This window comes from Thermomyces dupontii (assembly GCF_041956625.1).
Source record: "Thermomyces dupontii strain NRRL 2155 unplaced genomic scaffold VTN31scaffold_8, whole genome shotgun sequence".
Classification (NCBI taxonomy): Eukaryota; Fungi; Ascomycota; class Eurotiomycetes; order Eurotiales; family Trichocomaceae; genus Thermomyces; species Thermomyces dupontii.
Window position 1 is genome coordinate 420,923 of NW_027192314.1, and position 21,203 is coordinate 442,125.

Genomic DNA, 21,203 nt, shown 5'->3' on the forward strand with positions numbered 1-21,203 from the left:
GGGCATCTTTGTAGTTTAAACCTATCGAGGTAAGTCGACAGTGAATGAATCGACTGAGGCCCAGGGGAAGTATTTACATACTAGATAACCAGCGAGTTGGATTAAATGGCGTCATTTTCATGAGGTTGTTGGATTTCTTCTCAACACCGCCGCAAACAAACTCACTCCATCCAAATAACTACTTGCAGCAACGCAAAAAATGAGAGCCTACTTTTACGATAACCTTGAGGTATGTCATTCCCATTCCCTCAACAGGAGTCTTAGAGCATTAAAAAGAAAAAAAAAAATCAAACAGGGCGATCAACGCCTCCCCCACGACTCGGGTCGCACCGTCGACGAGGCCCATCTCAGCCGTCTCGGCGTGCTGTACCGCCACTGCCCGACGATTGAATCCGTCAACGAGCTGGCGCGCGAGCGCGAATACAAGAACCGGGACGAGATCGTCGTCTCGCCGAGCAAGATGGGCGACGTGTACGAGGAGAAAGTCAAGACCTTCTTTACCGAGCATTTGCATGAGGATGAGGAGATTCGTTACGTGCTCGATGGGTCGGGATACTTTGACGTGCGCAGCGAGCAGGATGAGTGGGTGCGAATTCAGGTCGAGAAGAATGATTTGATTGTTCTTCCGCCGGGGATTTATCATCGGTTTACGACCGATGATAAGAATTATATTCATGCGTTGCGGTTGTTCAAGGATGAGCCCAAATGGACGCCGCTGAATCGCGGGCCGGAGGTGGATGCGAATCCGCATCGGCAGGCTTATTTGACGCAGCTTGCGGCGCATTGACATGTCATGACTGGGTTTATAAATTCTTTTTTTCTTTTTTTCTTTTGGTTGATTTTTCTATAGGTACATATGGTCATGAATTATATGCCACGTCTGTATGTCGTTCGTATGATCATGGCGTAGGCATTGAGCCGGGAATCTCGAATTCTCGCTCAGGTCGATGGTGCTGGCGTTCGTCCTCCATCCGAAACGCCCCACTGAATCGATTGGAACCGTCGTACCCGTACTCTGACGACGGCCCGCGATATCGTAAGCCCTCTGGAAGCCCCTCGGATCCGTGTCGCCCATGGTGGTCATGTGGCGGCTGCCCCGATGTCCGCGACGCGGTTGCGGCGGCCGCGGCAGCTGCTGCCGCTGTCGCCGCGGCACCTGCCTCGGCGTCTTCACCGGCCCGCACACCCGTCCGTCCCATCCGCGGCCAAAAGTCGGGCAGTCCGACCACCTGCACCCGCGGCTCCACCACGCGCTCCTCGAACCACGCGTGCACTCGCGCTTCGATGAGCTGCGCAACCTTGGGCACGTCCTGCAGTCGGGTTCGCGAGCCGATCAGAGACCGCACGGAGAGATCGAGCCGATAGTCGGGGAGGAAGGAGAAGGCGAGGTTGGTTTTGGGCACGCCCTTCTTGGGCGGTGTTTCTGAAGAGGATTCGTTGTTCAGGTCGCGCCCGTTTCCGCGGGGATCGAATCGTAGGCCGGAATGTGTGGACCCGGTGTCGGAGTTTTGCGTGCCAGATGATGGAGTAGATGCGTCCGATGTCGACGCTGGGATTAAGGATATACATAATGTTCCAGAGAACCGCACTACCGACACGGACAATGCAACTGGTAAAATCGCGGACCGGGGTTTGGGGTAGTTGAGGATAAGCGAGGTCTCCAGAGCCAGCGAGAGATTGTCATCGCTGAGATCGACATCCATAAGAGCCTGCAGTCGGCCTCCATCGGTGTTAGGGTCATCCACCGCGATGACGCGGCAGTTGCTGAATATGGGGAACTCCTCGCCCAGGGAGATATCCGTGACCTTGATGGTGTCGATGAACGACGGCTTCTTCTCCGGGTTATTCAAGGCCGCGGACAATGAGTCCAGGATCGAGGACGTCGGCGAGTCCTTCAGTAGGTATGCCGTCTGCCGGTACTGCGCAATTGTCTGCGCCGTCAGGACATTGAACCAGTCCAGCGACTCCGGCTGATGCGTTGAATGGTGCATGCGGTGCCGGCCGTTCTTAGTCGACACGTGCGTCGGCACGGCATTGTAGTACGTTTTGCGCAGGATCGAGCGCGTGTTGGTGGCTGACGAGGGCACAGGCCGGAGCACGTTCGATGTCGACGGCTTCTTGCGCAGCGATCTGCCCTCAGGGGAATTCTGGTTAATCGAGTACGAGCGTCGGTGGGCGGAGGTGCGGCCAGCAAGCCCGCGGGACGGCGGCGCGGGCGCTTCGCCGAAGATGAAGAACTTGATGAAGGCGCCGATCAGGAGTACCACGGACAGCTGGCCGAGGATAAAGCCTTGCGTGAAGGAGAGTCTACATCATTGTCAATGAATTTGCTTTCTCCAATCAACAGGAGCTGCGACGTACGATGATTGGCAACCGGCTGCAGAAACGTCATCTGGTGTGGTTCAAAAAAGTTAGCACGAACTGGGTTTTCCACGACTCGAGTCTTTGAAGCGTACTTTGCGAAGGTCTCAACATGGTAAATGGCACGGTAACGATCCGTAGACCATTCCATGATCCCTTTCGCCGAGCTGTTGAACTAATCGAAGACCTGTGTTGCAGGTTCAACAGAGTCCAAAAAGCGGTTTGACGGATCGACGCCACTAGAGCTGTGATTTAGCTTCCGGCCTCTGGCCAGTGTTCTCTGACACATGGAATATTCCGAGGATTCGACATCGAGTCTATCACTCATTGTCAAGAAAGAACAGCAATTTGACAGTTCTAGGCCGGAAATGACGTCGCCACCGCGTTCTCTCGAATCAACCAGCCAGTCCATGATGCGGAGGCGCCAAGGTGAAAAAAGGACACGCTGGACATTTCCAACTCTAACCAGCAGGCAACCATACGATCAAGTCGATATAATGCCCTCTCGACGATGCTCTGAATGCTCTCTGTAAACCATCTGATCAAAGCAAGATGCGCGCACTGAGCATCATCTCTTTCTTCACCTTGTTCTGCGCGGTTCTGGCCGCTGGCCGTCCGCCCGGAAAGGATGCCATTCTGCTCTCCCAGGTCCGAACGCTCACGCTCCGCGGGAACCGCATGACGACATCCCGGCGTGTCCCTGCGATCCCGCAGCTAAAATGCGTTGGGCCGTCCAAGCGAATCTGCGACCTGTATCCCATCGAAGTCATGCAGTGCACTAACCAGGGCTACGACTACGACGAAGAGGACATCCAATGGAGTTGCACCGCAGATCTCCCGAGTGAGTTCAGGCTTGGCTCTACGGATGTCGTCTGCGAGGGCTATCGGCATGCCGATGACCCCTGGGTGCTAAAGGGGAGCTGCGGCGTGGAGTATCGCCTGCTGTTGACGGACGAGGGGGAGCGACGGTTTGGCCGAACATTTGGCGAACGGTGGTCGTATTATCATCCAAATACTTGGAACATTCTAGGGGATGTCTTGTTCTGGGCCGTCTTCGGCGTCGTGGCGTTTGTAATCGCCCGCAAGTTTCTGCAGCTCTGGTTTGGACATGGCCGTGGTGGCTGGCTGAATGGTATTGGCGGCGGATGGCCATGGGGCGGCGGCGGCGGAGGAGGAGGAGGAGGAGATGACGATCCTCGAGGCCCTCCTCCGCCGTACACCCCCCATGCGCCCGGTTTCCAGCCCAAGTCGTGGTTCTCTAGCTCGTCCTCGGGCCCCGGCTTCTGGACGGGCGCGTTGACAGGCGCGACCGCGGGCTATCTCATGGGTCAGAGGGGTCGGGATAGGAGCTCCTCTGAATTTCCATGGACTCGGCGATCCAGACCGGCTTTCTCACCGCAGTACGATGACGATCCCGGCGAAGGGAGTTCGGCGTCGGCGGTGCGGTTCTCGTCGACTAGACCGAGCACGGGATTTGGCTCCACGAGACGACGGTGATTCGGTCCTAAGCTGAAATGACACCTGGAGACTTAGCATGTTTTCGCTATCTCGGTATCTATCTGTCACGGCTGATTTTCACCGTGATGGCTACCGGCTACAAGCGGACGGTTTTGTGCAATCTCATCTCTGTATTGAGCTGAAAGAAAGAAAAATAAAACTTGAGCAACACGAATATGATACGGAAGTCTCCCACCCCAAAATCAACGCCTGTTCCTCCCAAAGAACCGACCAACCTTTAAAGACATGGCATTCACCGGCGGAACGGAATGTCATCTATAGACCCTATAATCTCCTCTGTCCCACCGCCCAAATTGTTGACCGTGGCAGCCTTCTTGGATGCCCGGACACGACCGCGAGAGTGATTCTGGTTCTGATTCTCTATGCTCGGTAGGACGTTCTTCTCCTCATTACCGGCATCCGTCGGGTTGCGCAATAATCGCTCCTGTTCCTCCTTCTCCCGAGCGTGCTGCTCTTCGATTCGCTTCCTATCTGCATCGAGCTGCGCCTGGATCTCTCGCGGATCGTCGTACACCGTGTTGGTCAGTTCCGAATATGTCTCAATGTCAATCACCTCTCGAGGGCCCAGTAGGGCAGCCTTGATCCTCTCAGGGTCTTTGCGCTCTTCGTTATTGAATTTGAGCTTTATTTGCCGCCGAGAACGGCCGGGGAATAATCGACTGATCATCATAAAGTCCGTCCCAAACATACGTAGGCCGCGGTAGAACAATTCCGTCAGCTCCTCATCCCAGGATTCTACCTTTGTTCGTTTGCCATATGTGGCCTGATTGATTTTTCTGGTCAGAGTGCTCTCGACCACGTTTTCCAGCTCGTCCGCTTCACGAGAGGCATCCGCGTGTCGGTCCACTTGAAGAGACGCCGCGTCGATTACAATCTCTCCGTTTACGATCCTCATGCGTGGTCCGCCCGTCGTCTTCTTTGCTTCCGCCCCGTCCCTCGCAGACGGCTCTCCGTTGTCAACGGGTGGCTCGACCGGAGTGCCCGTTTTGCTCCGGCTTTCTCTCTCGCGCTGCCGCCGTTCATATTCAGCTCGCTCAAGTGCCCGTAGCTCCATTTCACGTTTGGACACCTTGCCGGTTCGCAGGTCCTTGCATAGATCGGACATTTTGATTTCCGTAGGCGAGATCTCGATATCCTCTGCCCCCTCCGGTGTTGGCTCTCGTTGTGACCGTGCCCGCCTTCGCCTCGGCTTGGTCGAGTCGCTTGACCCTTCTGTTTCTGTGGTCGAAGTTCGATTTTGCCGCGGCCGACGAGACTTGCGGGCTTTCTTCGCCGCCGCGTCTTCTGCGGTTTCTGGCGACGGCTGTTGCGTCGTCTCCCGCGTCCCGTCCTGGGATGGCCCGCTGTCAGAGGTCGTAGCGGGGATAGATTCCGTAGTCTTTCGTCGTTTCGGCGGCACTTGCTGTATTTGTCCATCCGGGCGAGCCGAGGGATCTGTATCGGTCGGTGTCTGACCCTCAGCATCGGCGTTTGACCGCTTTCTCCCTGCGCTCTTGATCGCATCCGAAACCTCGACCGTTGGAACCGGGATCGTGACTGGAGTCTCGCCTGGGCCGATATCCGTAGATTGCGGAGTGGGAGCCGAAGTCGGCGCAGAGTCGTCCGTGGTCGCTCTCACCGTGGGGATGGCTGGCTGCCTCGGCTTCGCGGTGGGAATGGGAATTTCAACAGCGTCCGCCTCGGACTGCGGCTGCGAGGTCTGTTGCGCAGTCTCCTGTGGACTTTCCTGGGGGGTCTGCGTTAGGGTGGGCTCTGCCGCAACGTGCTGCGCGGGACTGGCGGCGACATCGGCAGATGGCGCAGGCTCGCGCGACGGCGGCGGATTAGCAGCATTGGGCTTCGCGGCGGCCGCTGGTGTGGTTGATGCAGGCCCGGCGCGACGAAGACGGGCCTTGGGAGCAAACTTTCCGCCGGATTTATCTGCGACACAAAACGGAGGCATTAGTCACAAGGGGGGACGGCAGAATGAAGAGGCGCATACTGATGGCTGAGCTGGTGAACGGGCGCATGGTTGCGCGGCCAGGGCGATGGCGACTCCAGATCGAATTCGAGCAGTTCCTTGTCTCAAAAAATTTCTCGCCCGTCGCGCGCGGAAAGATCGCGACTCGTGAAGCCACTTTTCTTGCGGCGTCATCTGGGGTGGAGGTGGGCTGTGTCACGTGAGCGGCGCTAGTGCGGCGCTAAAAGTGGAAAATCCTCCTTTGGACCATCCTGTCCTCAGCTTATCTCCTCCCATCCATCTTTTCTGCCCCCTGTCTCTTGCGTCCGTCCCCTCTCTCGCGTTCTTTAGCGCCCTGGACTTAAACTCCGGTCTCCGGGGCGATTCTTTCGCGGCCGTCGCATCGATTGTCCCCTGTAGCCTCTGATGCCGGCCGTCGACACTTCATCCGTTTCGTCTTCGGAACCCGGTCTTGTCAAGATGGAGGACCGGAAGAGACCTGCCGGTTACGACAACGGTGATCTCGCGCCGCCGTCAAAGAAGCAGGCGACGTCCGTCAATGGCGCGAAGCCTCACCTTGATGCCGACATGCCATGGAAAGACGACTTGGAGGTGAGCACTGTCTCCGAACGAGGCGGGGCCGATCCATGCACTCGCGCGATCCGCACGTCTCGTCATTTTCAATGTACGCTCTGAACGCATGCTGATGGTTGGGCTATTGTAGCGTTTTGCGAAGGACGCAATATGGCGTCAGATGCAGGAGTACAAGAGAGAAAAACTCACCCTGGAGTCGAAGGTGAAGGAACTGACCAGAGCCGCGACCTACCACGAAGATCACCTGCGTGTAATCGATGCATGGTTCAAGCAGGTATGTTCAGTGGTTTGTGCCTCGAAGGGATAGGGAATGTGACATTAACATGCCATTTTCCGTAGTTGATTGACGAGATCAAAATCCTCCTTGGCGACTTGGACGATCTTTCGAAAGGTGCGTCGGCTGCACCATCCAGAATAGATCGTGCCTAGGGGCTTCTAACGGTCTTGGCAGATGAGCACTTTCGGACTTCGTTGCTGTTCGACGACAATGAGACTTTTGAAAAGCATCTCAAGGAGAGATCGGAGGATATCAAAGAAACTGTTTCCAGGTTACTTGCTCGCAGACCGCCGACATCACCCGAAGTTTCCGCCTTGCAGAGCCAATTGGCAAAAAAATTGGCCGAAGAAAAGGCGTCCATTGCGGAATTGGAGAAGACAATTCTGGAAAAGCAGCAACTCGAGGAGCAGCTGGAAGCCGCGTCGCTCCGATATATGGTTGCAGAGAAAAAGCTCGATCGCGCCAGGAGTCTCACTGTTGCAAAACTGGAAAAGCAGTATATCCTCGGACCGCAGCGTCCTGCAGATGATGGTGCCTCGTCCTCGGCCCGTGAGGGCGGCGCCCCGGTAAATGGCGCCGCTGCGGGTGCCGAGAAAAATGCTGACTTGGAGGAATTGTATAACAAAACAAAAGCGCAGTTTGAAAAGCAAAAGGAGCAGCTAGAAGCTTTGGAAGCCGAAAACGCCAAGCTGACTAGCCAAATAACTGCGCTCAACGTCAAAGTAAGTGTTCTGGAATATTCAAACAGTTTCCTCAACTAACATATCACAGAACACGAAGCTTTCAGACGACGATTATGCCCAAACCGATCTCTTCAAACAGCTAAAATCACAACATGAGGATGTGATCAAACGAGTGAACAATCTGGAAGCGGTCAATGCACAGTTGAGGCAGGAATCAGAGAAGCTACAGGGAGAGCGCACAGCTTATCGAAACCAATTGGACGCCGAAAAGCAGAAAGAAATCGAAGAAAAGGAAGCACAATTACATCGAGCTGAAGCTGATTTGGCAAGAATTCGTAATGCCCGCGACGAACTTTTGGCCGATCAGCAGATGCGAAAGGCTGCGCAGGAACAGGAACGGACCGCCATTGCCAAAATTCAAGAGTTGGCCGATGCGCGAGAGGCACAGATTCGAGCGTTGGAATCAGAGGTGGAGAGACTCCGAGCCAAGGTCGACGGGGTCAAAGATGCGCCGCAGAACATCGATGACATGCCTATCGAAGAATTGCGGAGCAAATACCAGTCTCTTGATAAGCAATACTCCATCCTGAACACGGAGTTGGCGTCCATGCAAACAGTGTGCAAGAAATATTCTGGCCTGGCTTCTCAGAAAGTGGCTGATTTCAATGCCCTGGAAGAGAAGATTCAGCGCCTTGTCGCGGAAAAGTCAAAAGCGGACCAGAAATACTTCGCGGCGATGAAGAGCAAAGAGGCACGCGAACAGGAGGTCCGGACACTAAGAATGCAAAACGCCAAGAGCTCAGACATCGTTTCACAGTTGAAGGATGCTGAAGCTGCGACCCGTTCCCTTCTGGCCAACTTGGAGAAGCAAGTTGCAGAAGGACGGGAAGCACTGAATGCCCTGACGAACAAACATCGAGCCTCGCAACAACAGCTGACGGAGAGCAACATCATCATTGAAGGTCTCCGACAGCAAGTTGCGGAGCTCAAGAATTTGGCGTCGGAGAAGGATTCCGCTTTAGCTTCCACTGCAGCTGCATGTCGCAAAGCGGAAGCCGAAGTCGAGGGTCTAAAGTCAAGCCTCAATGACACCAAGAAGAGCCTAGAGTCTTGGAAGTCGAAGAGCTTGGGCAATTCATCTTCGGAATACGAAATGCTACGGGTATGTCAGACCAGCCCCATACATAGTGCTGTTGAACGTTTCACTAATTTGTTGCAGTCGCTCACTCTGTGTACTGTCTGCCGCCGCAACTTCAAGAATACATGCCTGAAAACCTGTGGCCATGTGTTCTGTCGAGAGTGCGTCGAGGAGCGGGTGACATCCCGGTCTCGCAAGTGTCCAAACTGCGGCAGGTCGTTTGGGAACAACGACTATATGCACATAACTCTGTGATTGCCCTGCCCTCGGAATCTTTGCTTTTCTCGCGGTGTCTATTCGTCTTCTTTTCTGGCAGTGTATTATATTTGTGTCTTTTTCCCCCCAGTTCTGTTGAAAAAAAGAATTTTGCGGGCTTCTACTAGCGCGGTGTCATGGACCAGGGAAGAGAATTGGCGTTTGGTCGTTGTTCGAGTCCAGTTTTCTTCGGTTTTCTGTCTTTTTGTCGGAGGATGGGAATGGAGAGGATGGTCTTGTTGGTTCACGGGATTGTTGGTGTTTGGCATTTGCGTGGGATGACCGGCAACGTTCAGATCATGATGGCACAATGTACGAATAGTCCAATGTCGGATGTTGTAATGAGTGTGTTGATTGCATAAGTCGACCCTTAATCGCTCCACGGCTCTGCGTCTGACTCGCAAACGAGCTTCGCAGCGCCGTATGATCACAAGGCCAGTTGACGCTAGATTGCAAAGCGCAAGCTGGGCGGTGACAACCGGCAGAAATCAGGCTGGAGCTTCACTGCAAGAGTGACCGAGAAAAATGCTTTGAGTGTTCGAGGAACCAGAAGCCAGGAACTCGACATTGACCATGGAAAGCTGATCAATCGTGTGACTTCATCAACTCCAAAATGTCAGGAAAGCGTCTATTGGACGCAATTCAATTCCTCAGCACGGCCAGATCCGTTGCGGGCAAGCATTTGGCGGCGCGCCAGCGCCAGTTGGATGTCTACACGCGCACGTCCTCACTCACAAAGGGTGCGAAGGAACAGGTGGAGGGGTTGATTGCGACGGCTCAAGCTGCAGCTGAGCTTGCACGACGATTCGACGAGCAGCCTACTCCGACGGTGGATGCGAAGACAAAGACACCGAGTCGGACCGCCTCTGGCGATGATACCGTTGTTGGTAGTAATAAGACGATAACGGGGACTCGGAATGAGCAGGTTACAACGAGAGACAAGAGTATTGGAGGGGTGCCTGTGGAAGATGGACAGCTGCAGCAGCAGGCCGAGGTCCAGGTCTCTGTGAAGCAGGTTGACGAAAAAAGAGTGGATGGGAATCCAGAAGTGGTCAATATAAGCCAGCAATCGAACACCTTCGCCACGTCGTCTTCAGAGACAAAACTACGTCCGTCAGAACATCCTCCGATGAAGACACCCGAGGCAATGGCCCGAGGAAGCGCTTCGCAAGGCGATAAAGGTGCCATTAGCTCGGGTGGTGCTATACCAGCGAATCAAAAAGGTGGGCAGGCTATCTCGCCTCAAGAAGAGCCGTCGGAGGAAATGCTGGACGGCCTCTTCCGCAGTCGGAGAATTGCTAGCAAGTTATTGTACAAGCAGAAGTCGCCCTATCAGAGGTACGACGTTAAAGCAAGGCCACTACAACATCCTCTGGCTCAAGAAACCAAGCAGTCAGAGGCTGAACCTCAAGCGCAATCCGAAGTAGCTCCCAAGACAAGTACGGAGAGGCCCGTAGAAGCTTCGAACCGAAGTGAGCAGCAGGAAATGGAAAAGCCAACGACGGCATCAACGCAGCCAGCGGTTGGTGAGGTCCGTCGCTCGATCGGGTCACGGTGAACTGAAGGAGCTAACAAGACTACAGTCTGAAGGAGGAGGGACGCCCAAAGTGCAGGCTTTCCAGATGTCAGAGTCGCGCGTGCCGTCAACACGGTTAGGACGGTTATGGCAATATGGGGGTCTCGCTACTTCCATGGCATTTGGGGCTGTTGGGGAGACGATTCGAAGAGCCGCGGGGAGCGGTCGTGATGACGCTGGCTCAGTGATTTTCAGCCCTGCGAATATGGAACGATTGGTTGCCAAGCTGTCGAAGATGCGAGGCGCTGCGCTGAAGTTGGGCCAAATGATGAGCATGCAGGGTAGGTCGTAGATGACTCGACAATGAGGGACAAATGCGGCTGACGCCTAGTAGACGCGGACGTGCTTCCGGAGCCAATTGCGACCGTGCTGCAGCGTGTCCAGGACCGAGCTGACTACATGCCAGCGTCGCAGCGTAACAAGGTTCTGGAACAGAACCTTGGGCCCAACTGGCGGGACTTGTTTGAGACCTTTGACGAGATCCCGATGGCAGCAGCCTCCATCGGGCAGGTGCACAGTGCGACCCTCAAGAAAGATGGGCGCCGCGTGGCCGTCAAAGTCCAGTATCCCGGCGTTGCCGATTCGATTGACTCGGACTTGAACAACCTGTCTATCCTCCTAACTGCCTCTCGACTGCTCCCGCGAGGCCTCTTCCTGGACCGGACCATTGCCAACGCGCGCACCGAGCTCGCTTGGGAATGCGACTACGTGCGCGAGGCGGAGTGCGCGCGACGTTTCCGCGAACTCCTCCGGGATGAGTCCTCCGTCTTTACAGTCCCAGAAGTCATCACGGAGGCCTCTGGCCGGGAGGTGCTCACCATGGAGCGCCTGGACGGGGCCGTCGTGACGCGGATTCCGAACCTCAGCCAGGCCGAGCGCGACTGGGTTGGGACGCAGATCTTGCGACTGTGCCTGCGAGAAGTATTCGAGTTCCACTTCATGCAGACCGACCCCAACTGGACCAACTTTCTGTACAACGCGCGTACGCGCCGGCTGGAGCTCCTCGACTTTGGCGCGTCGCGCGAGTACCCGGCCGAGTTCGTCAACCTGTACGGCCGCACCCTCGTCGCAGCGTCGCGGCGTGACCGGGAGCTCTGCCGGCAGCTGTCCATCGACCTGGGATATCTCACGGGCTACGAGTCGGAAACCATGGTCGATGCGCACGTGCAGAGCGTTCTCACCCTTGCAGAGCCTTTTATGGATTCCGCGCCCGATGTCTACGACTTCAGCTCCCAGACCATCACCGACCGCGTCCGGCAGCAGATTCCCGTGATGCTCCGTGAGAGACTCACCCCGCCACCAGAGGAGACGTATAGCTTGCACCGGAAGCTCAGCGGGGCGTTCTTGCTGTGCGCGCGGTTGAAGAGCAGGGTGCCATGTAAGGAATTGTTTAAAATGGTGGTTAGGAGTGTGGAAGCATGAATGTTCCAACACTGTGTACAGTACTATGTATCCTATTATTTCACATGGTTTTCTTGGGAAAGGTGGAGCGGATAGATAGACTTGGTCGTCATGAATTGATGGATTCTCTGCTCATCTTTAGGCTGATTACCAACACGTTGACCAGCAATTTCGTTGGTTCATTGAATCATGGACACCGCATGCAGTAATCATTTCATCCCAGCCAATCTACAACTAGCCGCCATCATTCGCGGAAAAATCGGGCGTCGGTTTATACAGGATTGTTGTAACATACTGGACATTTTCCTATTAGCCTACAGCTCGACGTTTGGAGGATGGGAAGGAGAAAAACGTACCTTGCGCTTGTACCTTGTCGTCACACTCGTGGCCAACACGCCATTCTTGATACTGCTCGTGGCGAGGTGGTTCAACACGGTATGGTTGGGGTAGTTCAGTACGCTGTTGTCATCCTTCAGCGGCGTGGTGCCGTTCAGGATCGACCGGCCCAGGAACATCGGCAGGACCGGAGGCGGTTCCGCTTCTCGGATCAGATTCGCGGCGCGCTGGTACTCGTCGCTCTTGTCGTCGTCCTTGTCCGTGTCGACGAGGGCCTGCGGAATGATTTGCCGGAAATCGCCGAGCGGGACCTCCGCGTCGGACTCGTCGCCTTTCTCGGATTCCCGGCCGAGACTGCCTCGACGCTGCTGCTCGGCCGCCACCGCGTCCGGCAGGACATGCTGGACGTAAGCGCCGGCCTTGTAGGGCGGCCGGTCGCTGCCTCGTCGCGAGCGTTGTGGTCGGTCCACGTCGTCCGGGCTGACTTCGATGTAGTTGACGAGATGGTTGGTGAAATCGACCGCCGTGGGCAGATGGTCTGCCGCTCTCATCTCACCATCCACGATGAACTTGAGATGGTGTGTGCCTGGGCGGAGCTGTAGTGTCGTCGACTTGATACCAGGGTCATGATCACTGCGTGTGCAAGGTTAGATCAAATATCCCACGTATTGAGCAAGCCTTGGGTATCCAGGATCAGACGAGTACCTCTTGTGCAACCTAAACTTCTTCTCCCAGTTCACGAAAGTGCCTGTTACATAAACCCTTTCCCCAGGTTGCCTCCATTCGACGATTGTTGGCACCGCCTTGCCCACCCCGGCCATCGAGTAGGAGTGCAGTTCATCCTCCACCTCCTCATCCTCCACGGCCGGTTGATCCACATTGATCGTGGACCGTGGAACCCGCTTGTCAAGGTGTTCGTACGGTAACGAATCTGACTGCGCATAATCCGCAGGCGGGATTATGGGAGACCCCGGAGGTACACTCGCGTCCCCAATAGGCAGAGGGAGGCGCGGGGGTCTTTGCAGGTGTGATGACCCGTAATAGGGTTTGACGGGATGACCCGTAGTAGCCACCGTCGGACGGGGTCCTCGTTTGGAGGCTGACCGGGTGGTCGAGGTGGGAACCTGAACGGGGGTGGACGCCTCCATGGACGGTCCTTCACGATGGTGTCCATCAACGGATGGTGTCACATCTCGAGGCTCTGGCCGCTCCAGAGGTCGGTCGAAAGCCTCGGTAACATTGCGGTGATGTTGCACACGCTGCTGGAAAGCCGTCGCCTGCGTCTGCGGTATTGCCTGCGCCGTCACCGTCTCTCTGGCAACGGAGGGATCTGCCGCTGTTGTCCCCGTTGTCTTGGAGCCGGTCAGCGCATTGATCGACGTCCTCCGATGGACCCGTCTCTCTGTGCTGGGCGGCGCATTGGCGGTGCGAGGCGCTGGAGCTGGCGACTCTCCAGTCGGGCTCTTGGAGGAAGTGTTGCCCATCGCGGGCGGTGCGAACGGACCTTGCCTGACACGTTTCTGGACCTTGACTGAGGCACGTGGGATTCCTGCTGGATAGACTTTCTCGGAGGACTCTGAGCCGACACGGTCACGGTTCGGGCGTCATAGCACCACCTCAGGCTTATGAGTGCATTTCAATCGTGAGTACAGACTCCAGTCAATCTCTCAAACGGCCGACAACCGAGGAAATAAATGCACTTAGGGTTCTGTGAATCTCGATCGCGGTTCGATCTGAGCCCCTCCAGCATCTCCAGATATGTATATTGTTTCCGTTTTTGGTTTAGCGTATGCGTATCAGATCTTTAGCCTTTCTCCGCCTACATCATCAATCGAGTTCGATGCTGCCATCCAGGATGAACTACGAGAACTGTGCCAATGGAATCAGTTGACGCTCACGCGAGTCCTAGTGGCAATTGCATAGTTGTAGGTTTTTTGCTCTATAAACTCAGAAAAATACCGTGTCTGACCACTGAAAAGGAAGCCCAAGTGTCTGAGAGAGGGAGAAATGCCCTGCTTCAAACGATATGGTCCCTCTCAGCTGCGGCTGTTAGAATCATTACCTTGATACCGAGTCATCTATCTTCGCCGTTGAGCTATGTCTGTGGAATTCTGTTCTCCGTCGTCACCACACTTTTGGCTCCTTTTCTGCCTTTGGGCCATATCTTGCTGTCCATGTCTCTGGCTCCTCTTCGGCTAGTAGCAAAGGGAGAGGTTGGAACAACCTCACATATGTTCGACGTTTTTAGCTAACTGGTTGATGAAAGATACTCTATGTATATCTTAGCTGGGCCGTCCTTGTCGGAGTGTTCTCCGGTCTCTTCCTTTTCAAAGCCAACCGTTTGATTGGAGGGTTCCTACAGATCCCCGTCTCTTCAGCTGTATTGTCCAAGCGAGATTTACGGGGGCACCCTAGCAAAGAGTCTCAGCACAGGAATCTCGCGGAGAAGGAAGAGGAGGGCATGACTGGTCCAGAATTCTTCGCAGACTGGGCGAATCACCAGATGGCGAAGACAAAAGATCGGTCTCTCCTGTCAACTAAGATCCTAGAAGAGGAGGACGATAGTCATGAATATGACTGATACATATCGCCTATCGTGACATCCATCGACGGCGCTCCAGGCATTTTCGAGTACGGATTCTGCTCAAAGTAGACTTATCGGGCTGAGTTTCTGCCACATTGCCGTCATAAGCGCTCGAGAAGGATCATAGACCAAGGCGGATTGCCTTCTACTATAACAGGCGAATGCGGGTACTATTTACAGGATTGGCAATGAAGATTGTTCCCATCCAACCATTTCCGAGCCTAGCTTGTACATACCTCAGAGTCTTGCATGGACATGTCTAGATTGCTGACTGGTACGGGTTAAAGTCCGCTGGAGGTCATCAACGGCAAGAACCTGTCGGAAGCATCAAGGCTCTGGTGCGCTAGTGCAGTAGGGTCAAACCACTAGAAGGATGACCGGGCCGATTTGACTCAGTGTGATGCTATTGCGAGTGCGCCGGCGACGTCAATGAGATAATGGCTGAGTGGCGGACGAGGTGGGCCATACAAGCACTGGCTACTAGGATCTTGGAACGAGTCGCCCGCGAACTGATGATTCCAAATTTTCATCGTCAGTCTCGCCAACTGACAAAAACATCATCTGTTCGGTATCGCTGGGTGCAGGTCGACTCCTCCAATGGAGTCCGAAAGCCAGTCTTGTATGCAAGCAACCCTGCCTGCGCGATCATGATACCGTTGTCAATGCAAAACCGCTCGTCGGTGGCAAACACATGGCCGCCACGGTCTCGTGCCATTGTGCCCATCATTTCCTGTAATCGCTCATTGCAGCCGACTCCTCCTACGATGAGGACATCTTTGGAGCCGACATGTGCCATTGCACGTTCAGTAATCTCGACCAACATGGCGAAAACAGTCTCTTGCAATGAGAAGCACAGATCGGCACGCGTCAGCTTCGCATCTCCGCTGGCGTCGACCTCCACGGCTTCTTCGGGCTGATCCGCATCGTCATCAAAGTCCTTGCCGGACGCGCCGTCTAGCCCTAATGAGGCCGCCAGACTCTCGATATGCGCCAGAATCCCTGAGAAGGAGCAATCCATCCCCTTCACTGCGTACGGTATATCAACCAGTCGCTTCCCTTTCTTGGCAAGCTGTTCGATATTATATCCTGGGGCCGGATCATTTGGTATCCGGAGGGTCCGAGCAAAGCGATCAAGGCAGTTTCCCACAGCAATATCCAGAGTCTCGCCAAAAATGCGATATCGCTGCGAGTTGTATGCAATGACTTGCGTATTACCCCCAGAAACGTAGAGGACGACCGGATTCGTGGCTCCGGTGATCATACGACCCATTTCGATATCTGGTCACGATCAGACACTATCTTCCAAGAGAGACACAGAAACAAGAACAAGACATACGACCAACGCAGTGGTTCACGCCCACCAATTCCTTTCCCCATAGTATGCTCAGCATTCGCGCGGCAATCGCTACGCTTTGCAGCGGGGCACCCATTCCGGGCCCTTTTGTATAGCATATGCAGTCAATATCGTCTACGCTCAGCTTGGCCTCCTTCAGAGCCTGCTTGACCAACTTCACGACCCACGCCCGGTGGTGCTGGGCGGTGTCCTTGGGGAGAAACCCCTCGCCTGGCGGGGGGTTGTAGGTGTGTCTGATGTTGGCCAACACTTGTGCCGGGCCGCCATCATCCGGGTGTAGCATAATGCCCACCCCGAGCTTGTTGGCGGACCCTTCCAGCCCGATTCCGATCATGGTCTTGTTGATATATATATGATCTGAAGAGTCCGCTTGCTCTGTAAAAAAACTCGTAAAAATCCTGACCATCTCCAGTTGTCTGTCCCTCCTCCCATGGCTGTGACGTTAGTAATCAGGGTGCTTATCTCTGCGTTATCGATTGGTCCGCCTACAGCTGGACCCACTCGGCATTCGGGTTGATCCGAAGCGAGCACAGACAATCTATACACACTGCTTGAGAGTGTCGATTGGCATCTTCCCCTCCCACGCCGTCATTTTTCTTCACTCGGACAGCATTGCTTCCATCATCCAGACCAGATAGGGTCTGCAACAGTTCGGCAAAGCGCCGCTGCTCTCCCCCGTCATGCCAAGCAGGTCCCATCTTCTGGATGCTGTCCGTTCCCAGCGTCGGCTGGATGAGTTTGTTTCATGGCTGAAGCAGCACTCGGGGACGAGGATTAGTCCCGGCCTTCAGATCGAGGTTTTGAGTGCGTCAGCGGGTCGAGGAAGGCTTGGTATGTTTGTTTGCCCCTTGTGCGTTTGGCTGGTCGGCCATTTTTTCTTTTCGCTCCCCACTCCCACCGTGTGCTCCGCGATTGACCATTACCAGTCCCTGCCTCAGATCTCAACGATGGCGATGAAATATTCGCAATCCCTCGCGACCTTGTCCTCATGGTCGAGAACTCTCAACTCAATCGTCACATCTCGCAGAAACTGGCTGAGCTAGGAACGTGGCTCTCCCTAATCGTGGTCATGATTCATGAGCACCTCCAGGGCGACAAGTCACCATGGGCTCCATACTTCTCCGTATTGCCTTGGAATTTTGATACATTGATGTTCTGGTCGGATTCTGAGCTGTCCGAACTTCAGGCTAGTGCTATCCTCAAGCAAATCGGAAAGGCAGATGCGGAGAAGTCGATTGTGGACATGGTTGTCCCCATCGTACGAGCTCATCCTGAGCTTTTCCCGCCAACGAACGCCGGGGTTCTTTCGTTCGAGGGAGAGAATGGCGTGAAGAAATTGGTGGAGCTGGCTCATCGGATGGGGTCTCTCATCATGGCCTATGGCTTCGACATTGAAAAACCCGACGAAGATGGGGAGGGCGAAGATGGCTACATCACGGACGAAGAAGAGCAACTACCCAAGGGCATGGTTCCTCTCGCCGATTTTCTCAATGGTGATGCTCATCGAAGCAATGTGAGGAGTGCATTGTCCGAATCATTTCTACCCCTAACTCACTCTACCTACCCAGGTGAGACTCTTTCAGGAGGACACTTGCCTAGTCATGAGAGCCATCAAACCTATCAAAGCAGGCGACGAGCTTTTCATTGACTACGGTGAACTTCCTCGTGCCGAGCTTCTCAGGAAATACGGCCATGTTCCTGAAAGCTACGCTCAATACGATGTAGCTGAGGTCCCATTGACACTGCTTTGCCGTGCTGCTGGACTTGAGAGCTCCAATCCCGATGAACAGCCTCCGGTAGGAATCCATAGTGTGACTCTTCAATTCATCAATTGCTTACGACGATTCCAGTTGAAACTCCTAGACGAACTGGAAATCTTGGAGGACGGCTATTGCATCCCACGGCCATCTGCAGAGGACAAATTGGCTGAAATTCTTCCGGACGAGCTACTTGCTCTTCTCAAAACACTCACACTCTCTCCGGAACAATTGGCCAAGTATCAGTCAAAAAATCGGCCGCCAAGCCCTAGCCTTGGAAGCGCCGAGGCTCAACTCCTGCTCGAAGCTCTCCAGGCCAGGTTAGCGGAGTATCCGACAACCCTCCAGCAAGATGAAGCAATACTCGCGGACTTGCCCAGCGCTGCAAACTCCCTTTCCGATGACCGTTCCGCTGTTCGCCGCAGAATGGCGATTGAAGTCCGGATCGGAGAGAAGCAAGTCCTCCATCGCATCCGAGAAATGACCTCGGCATTGATATCCTCTCTCGACGTTGCCAGCTCGAATAAACGGCCTGCATCATCCGATTTGAATGAGCAGACGACAAAAGCAGCTAAAATCCAAGACTCATGATTTCAATCGGTTCATCGTCTTTCTCATTCGCGGGCATCGTCTTCTAATCATACAGGTGTCATCGCGCTGAAAACCACCAGATATCCGGAACAGGGCAGAGAAACAACAAGGTGTCTATGTACATATACACGGGGATCATGTAATACATGATCCCGGAAGGAAGAGGTGGGATGAGGGAAGCGGCTCGAAGCCCTCACTCCAAGGGAGAAAAAAGACCGCGGGGAAAGAAAAAGCAACATCGCAGACACCGCAATCGGGAACCATACAGAGAAAAACGCCACATAACGCCTGCCATGCAAGTCATAAAGGGTGGTGAACGAAGGCAACACCGGTCGTTCCGTGATCAGGGCACCGAGCCCATCGTTGAACTCTGCACGCCGCTCTGCAATCGTTTCACTTGTGCTTGTGCTTGCGCTTGCAGCTGCGCTTGGGATTGCACGACTTGAGAAGCTTGTGCCCGTGCTTGCCCTTGCGTTTGAGCCTGCGCTTGGGCCTGTGCTTGAGCTTGTGCTTGAGCCTGGGCCTGCGCCTGTGCTTGGGCAGCAGCAATGGCATGCTCGCGGGCTTTGACGGCCATGAGGACTCGGTGTTGCATTACTTGAGTGTTGTATTTATCTCGCTCGAACACGAGATCGTCATCATCGTCACTATCCACATCATACTTGAACCGATCAAGTATGATGGGATCGATGTCAGCCTTACACCGTGTTGGCAGATTGCGACGGTCTATCAGGATACGGCCACCACGACCGATACGACGTCGGAACGAAGGAATCTTGGTCGTCTCATCATCCACATCCATGGATGCGAAACTGTCACGGAAATACGGGTGGAGATTATCCGGAGGAGCATTGTCGGCGCCGTTCTCTGACGAATCCGACGATGGTGGGGTGGGCAATTGTGCCGTAATCGCCGGACGGAAAGCAGCCTGGTACGATCTTTTGGGCGAAGGCGTAAGTGGAGCCGTAGTGAGGTCCACATAGCCTTCGTTCCACTTGATGTGTTTGGCCAGATTCTGCTTGATATCCCGAATGATTTCGTTCTCCTTGTCCGCTTGCACGTCTTCGAGCGACTGCAAATCTTCCGCAACCTGTGCACCTGGCCGCTGAGGAACACGGGCCACAGACGCCGCAGGTCGTTGATCGGCAGGGGTCTCGGCGGGCTTCTTCTTCGGCTGTGGAGAATGTTAGCTTTCGTCAAGGTGTGGTCGATGACTATGATATTTACCTTCTGATTGATGAGATCCTCGTCATCATCTCTGATACCGAGCTTCCGCTTCATCTCCTTGACCTCAGCCCGCTGAAGGAAAATCTGCTTCTCGATGTCGAACATTTCCTTGCGGGCCAACTCGCGTTGCCGCACAAGTGCAAGCAATTGCCGTGCATCTTCGAGCTCTTTACGCAGTCTTCGAAGTTTCTCGGCACTTTGCGCGTCCCTGCCACGAGTTTTGCGGGTCTGGCGAACCTCTCTTCTACGGAAACATACATATGGGTCCGCATCGTCCGTTTCCTGGCCGGTTTCGAACTGCAAAGAGTGTGTCAGCATGCAGTTTATTACTTTGATCCGACGACGCAATTCACGCACCTTCAACTGCGGCTGCAACGGTCGGTTTCCCTTTTGCATCCTCCGGGCTCTCCAATGGTCGTAAATGGCTCGCGCCCATTTTTTGATGCCATCTTCGACAAGAGCATCGAAAGACTCCTCGATCTCTGCATATGACAGAACGGGCGCGTTGTCCACGGCAGCGAACGGCTGCTTTGTCTGAGCGATCTCCTCGAAGAAGTTCATGACTTCCTCGAATTGATCTTCCGAGCACCGCGACGCTGGATCTCGCTTTTCATTCAAGGCCTTTAGGAAGACATCGTCTTCCTCGACCATGTTGTACGGACATCCGCAACAATCCTCCACCGTGGAGGAGAAGCGGATGTAGGTCGCGGGCTGCGAAAAGCGGGGTGGATACAGCTCGTCATATCGGATGTTGCTGAGAACAGTCTCGGGTGTGGGAATGTGAGCCTCGTTAATTTTACCGGCGGCGACAGCATTGATCGCGGCTTGCAAATGGACCTCCTACAGTCGCATGCCCATTAGTGTCACATTGTCATGGAAAGAGGTTCGCGCGTGGTGGGTTGGGACGCGACGCAACACGTCAGAAGTCACGTGACATATATCCGACAGGGGTTGGGGCAGGTACAAACGACATACCGATTCTTCGGCCTTTTCCACACCCGTTTCGACGGGTTGGAGAGCTGCCGTGACCTCATCGTCGATGATATCAATCTGATCCTCCCGTACAATCGGGATGGACGCCTTATTTGTGAGCTTTTTAGGGCGCGTCCTCCCCAATCCCCCGTACCTCGTCATAGCCAGTTTTGGAGGCGAAAACGGCTGCGGTCACGGAGGAAAGGGACCCCAATATTAGGATAGAATAAAACGTGAGGTCATGCGATCAAAGATAATCGAATTTTCGCGATGAAAATCGATGAAAATGGGGCTGATTTGGACGACGGCAAATTCGCTATCTGGACGCGGCAGCGTGAGTTGACGTTGCCATCTCCCTGCGCTGTGGCCTGATTTGGACCAGCGCGCGCCCTCAGGGGCTCGCTTAACCTTCCTTTTCAAGTTAGTGCGGGGAAAGTGAATATCAACCTCTATCAAGTTTTTGGATTCAAGATCTCAAGTGACAGTCTCAATGCTCATAGACTTTTTTTGATGAACATGTTCCAGACCTTGTTGAACTTCTACCAAACCTTGTAACTATAAACTATCTTGCACATATGCATGCACAAGTTTCTCTTTTCTGCCTCCTGCCTACAGTAGAAGTACCTGATAAATTCTCTCA

General features: G+C 54.4%; 11 protein-coding genes across 11 annotated transcripts; 6 read left to right on the forward strand and 5 right to left on the reverse strand.

Annotated features, from left to right (window-relative positions):
* Nucleotides 1-199: 199 nt before the first annotated feature.
* Nucleotides 200-787, forward strand: VTN31DRAFT_6928 (uncharacterized protein; the record flags this gene model as incomplete). The annotated part of the gene is made up of 2 exons (XM_069407592.1): nucleotides 200-229; nucleotides 296-787. 2 exons carry the CDS (start codon nucleotides 200-202, stop codon nucleotides 785-787), a joined length of 522 nt encoding a protein of 173 aa, XP_069258231.1.
* A 112-nt stretch (nucleotides 788-899) lies between these two features.
* On the reverse strand, nucleotides 900-2,475 carry VTN31DRAFT_6929 (uncharacterized protein; the record flags this gene model as incomplete). The annotated part of the gene is made up of 3 exons (XM_069407593.1): nucleotides 900-2,307; nucleotides 2,362-2,392; nucleotides 2,457-2,475. 3 exons carry the CDS (start codon nucleotides 2,473-2,475, stop codon nucleotides 900-902), a joined length of 1,458 nt encoding a protein of 485 aa, XP_069258232.1.
* Nucleotides 2,476-2,913: 438 nt separating this feature from the next.
* VTN31DRAFT_6930 (uncharacterized protein) lies at nucleotides 2,914-3,858 on the forward strand (the record flags this gene model as incomplete). The annotated part of the gene is made up of 1 exon (XM_069407595.1): nucleotides 2,914-3,858. The coding sequence occupies one exon, from the start codon at nucleotides 2,914-2,916 to the stop codon at nucleotides 3,856-3,858; it is 945 nt and encodes a 314-aa protein (XP_069258233.1).
* Nucleotides 3,859-4,111: 253 nt separating this feature from the next.
* VTN31DRAFT_6931 (uncharacterized protein) lies at nucleotides 4,112-5,888 on the reverse strand (the record flags this gene model as incomplete). Its single annotated transcript, XM_069407596.1, has 2 exons — nucleotides 4,112-5,799; nucleotides 5,861-5,888. 2 exons carry the CDS (start codon nucleotides 5,886-5,888, stop codon nucleotides 4,112-4,114), a joined length of 1,716 nt encoding a protein of 571 aa, XP_069258234.1.
* A 356-nt stretch (nucleotides 5,889-6,244) lies between these two features.
* On the forward strand, nucleotides 6,245-8,765 carry VTN31DRAFT_6932 (uncharacterized protein; the record flags this gene model as incomplete). The annotated part of the gene is made up of 6 exons (XM_069407597.1): nucleotides 6,245-6,430; nucleotides 6,543-6,686; nucleotides 6,752-6,803; nucleotides 6,864-7,411; nucleotides 7,461-8,534; nucleotides 8,592-8,765. The coding sequence occupies 6 exons, from the start codon at nucleotides 6,245-6,247 to the stop codon at nucleotides 8,763-8,765; spliced, it is 2,178 nt and encodes a 725-aa protein (XP_069258235.1).
* A 613-nt stretch (nucleotides 8,766-9,378) lies between these two features.
* VTN31DRAFT_6933 (uncharacterized protein) lies at nucleotides 9,379-11,763 on the forward strand (the record flags this gene model as incomplete). The annotated part of the gene is made up of 3 exons (XM_069407598.1): nucleotides 9,379-10,296; nucleotides 10,349-10,622; nucleotides 10,676-11,763. 3 exons carry the CDS (start codon nucleotides 9,379-9,381, stop codon nucleotides 11,761-11,763), a joined length of 2,280 nt encoding a protein of 759 aa, XP_069258236.1.
* Nucleotides 11,764-11,976: 213 nt separating this feature from the next.
* Nucleotides 11,977-13,562, reverse strand: VTN31DRAFT_6934 (uncharacterized protein; the record flags this gene model as incomplete). Its single annotated transcript, XM_069407599.1, has 3 exons — nucleotides 11,977-12,036; nucleotides 12,099-12,711; nucleotides 12,784-13,562. 3 exons carry the CDS (start codon nucleotides 13,560-13,562, stop codon nucleotides 11,977-11,979), a joined length of 1,452 nt encoding a protein of 483 aa, XP_069258237.1.
* Nucleotides 13,563-13,955: 393 nt separating this feature from the next.
* VTN31DRAFT_6935 (uncharacterized protein) lies at nucleotides 13,956-14,659 on the forward strand (the record flags this gene model as incomplete). The annotated part of the gene is made up of 3 exons (XM_069407600.1): nucleotides 13,956-14,003; nucleotides 14,058-14,291; nucleotides 14,345-14,659. 3 exons carry the CDS (start codon nucleotides 13,956-13,958, stop codon nucleotides 14,657-14,659), a joined length of 597 nt encoding a protein of 198 aa, XP_069258238.1.
* Nucleotides 14,660-15,194: 535 nt separating this feature from the next.
* VTN31DRAFT_6936 (uncharacterized protein) lies at nucleotides 15,195-16,350 on the reverse strand (the record flags this gene model as incomplete). Its single annotated transcript, XM_069407601.1, has 2 exons — nucleotides 15,195-15,940; nucleotides 15,999-16,350. The coding sequence occupies 2 exons, from the start codon at nucleotides 16,348-16,350 to the stop codon at nucleotides 15,195-15,197; spliced, it is 1,098 nt and encodes a 365-aa protein (XP_069258239.1).
* A 346-nt stretch (nucleotides 16,351-16,696) lies between these two features.
* Nucleotides 16,697-18,364, forward strand: VTN31DRAFT_6937 (uncharacterized protein; the record flags this gene model as incomplete). The annotated part of the gene is made up of 4 exons (XM_069407602.1): nucleotides 16,697-16,847; nucleotides 16,943-17,529; nucleotides 17,585-17,812; nucleotides 17,867-18,364. The coding sequence occupies 4 exons, from the start codon at nucleotides 16,697-16,699 to the stop codon at nucleotides 18,362-18,364; spliced, it is 1,464 nt and encodes a 487-aa protein (XP_069258240.1).
* Nucleotides 18,365-18,707: 343 nt separating this feature from the next.
* Nucleotides 18,708-20,725, reverse strand: VTN31DRAFT_6938 (uncharacterized protein; the record flags this gene model as incomplete). The annotated part of the gene is made up of 4 exons (XM_069407603.1): nucleotides 18,708-19,538; nucleotides 19,592-19,888; nucleotides 19,949-20,431; nucleotides 20,567-20,725. The coding sequence occupies 4 exons, from the start codon at nucleotides 20,723-20,725 to the stop codon at nucleotides 18,708-18,710; spliced, it is 1,770 nt and encodes a 589-aa protein (XP_069258241.1).
* Nucleotides 20,726-21,203: the final 478 nt, after the last annotated feature.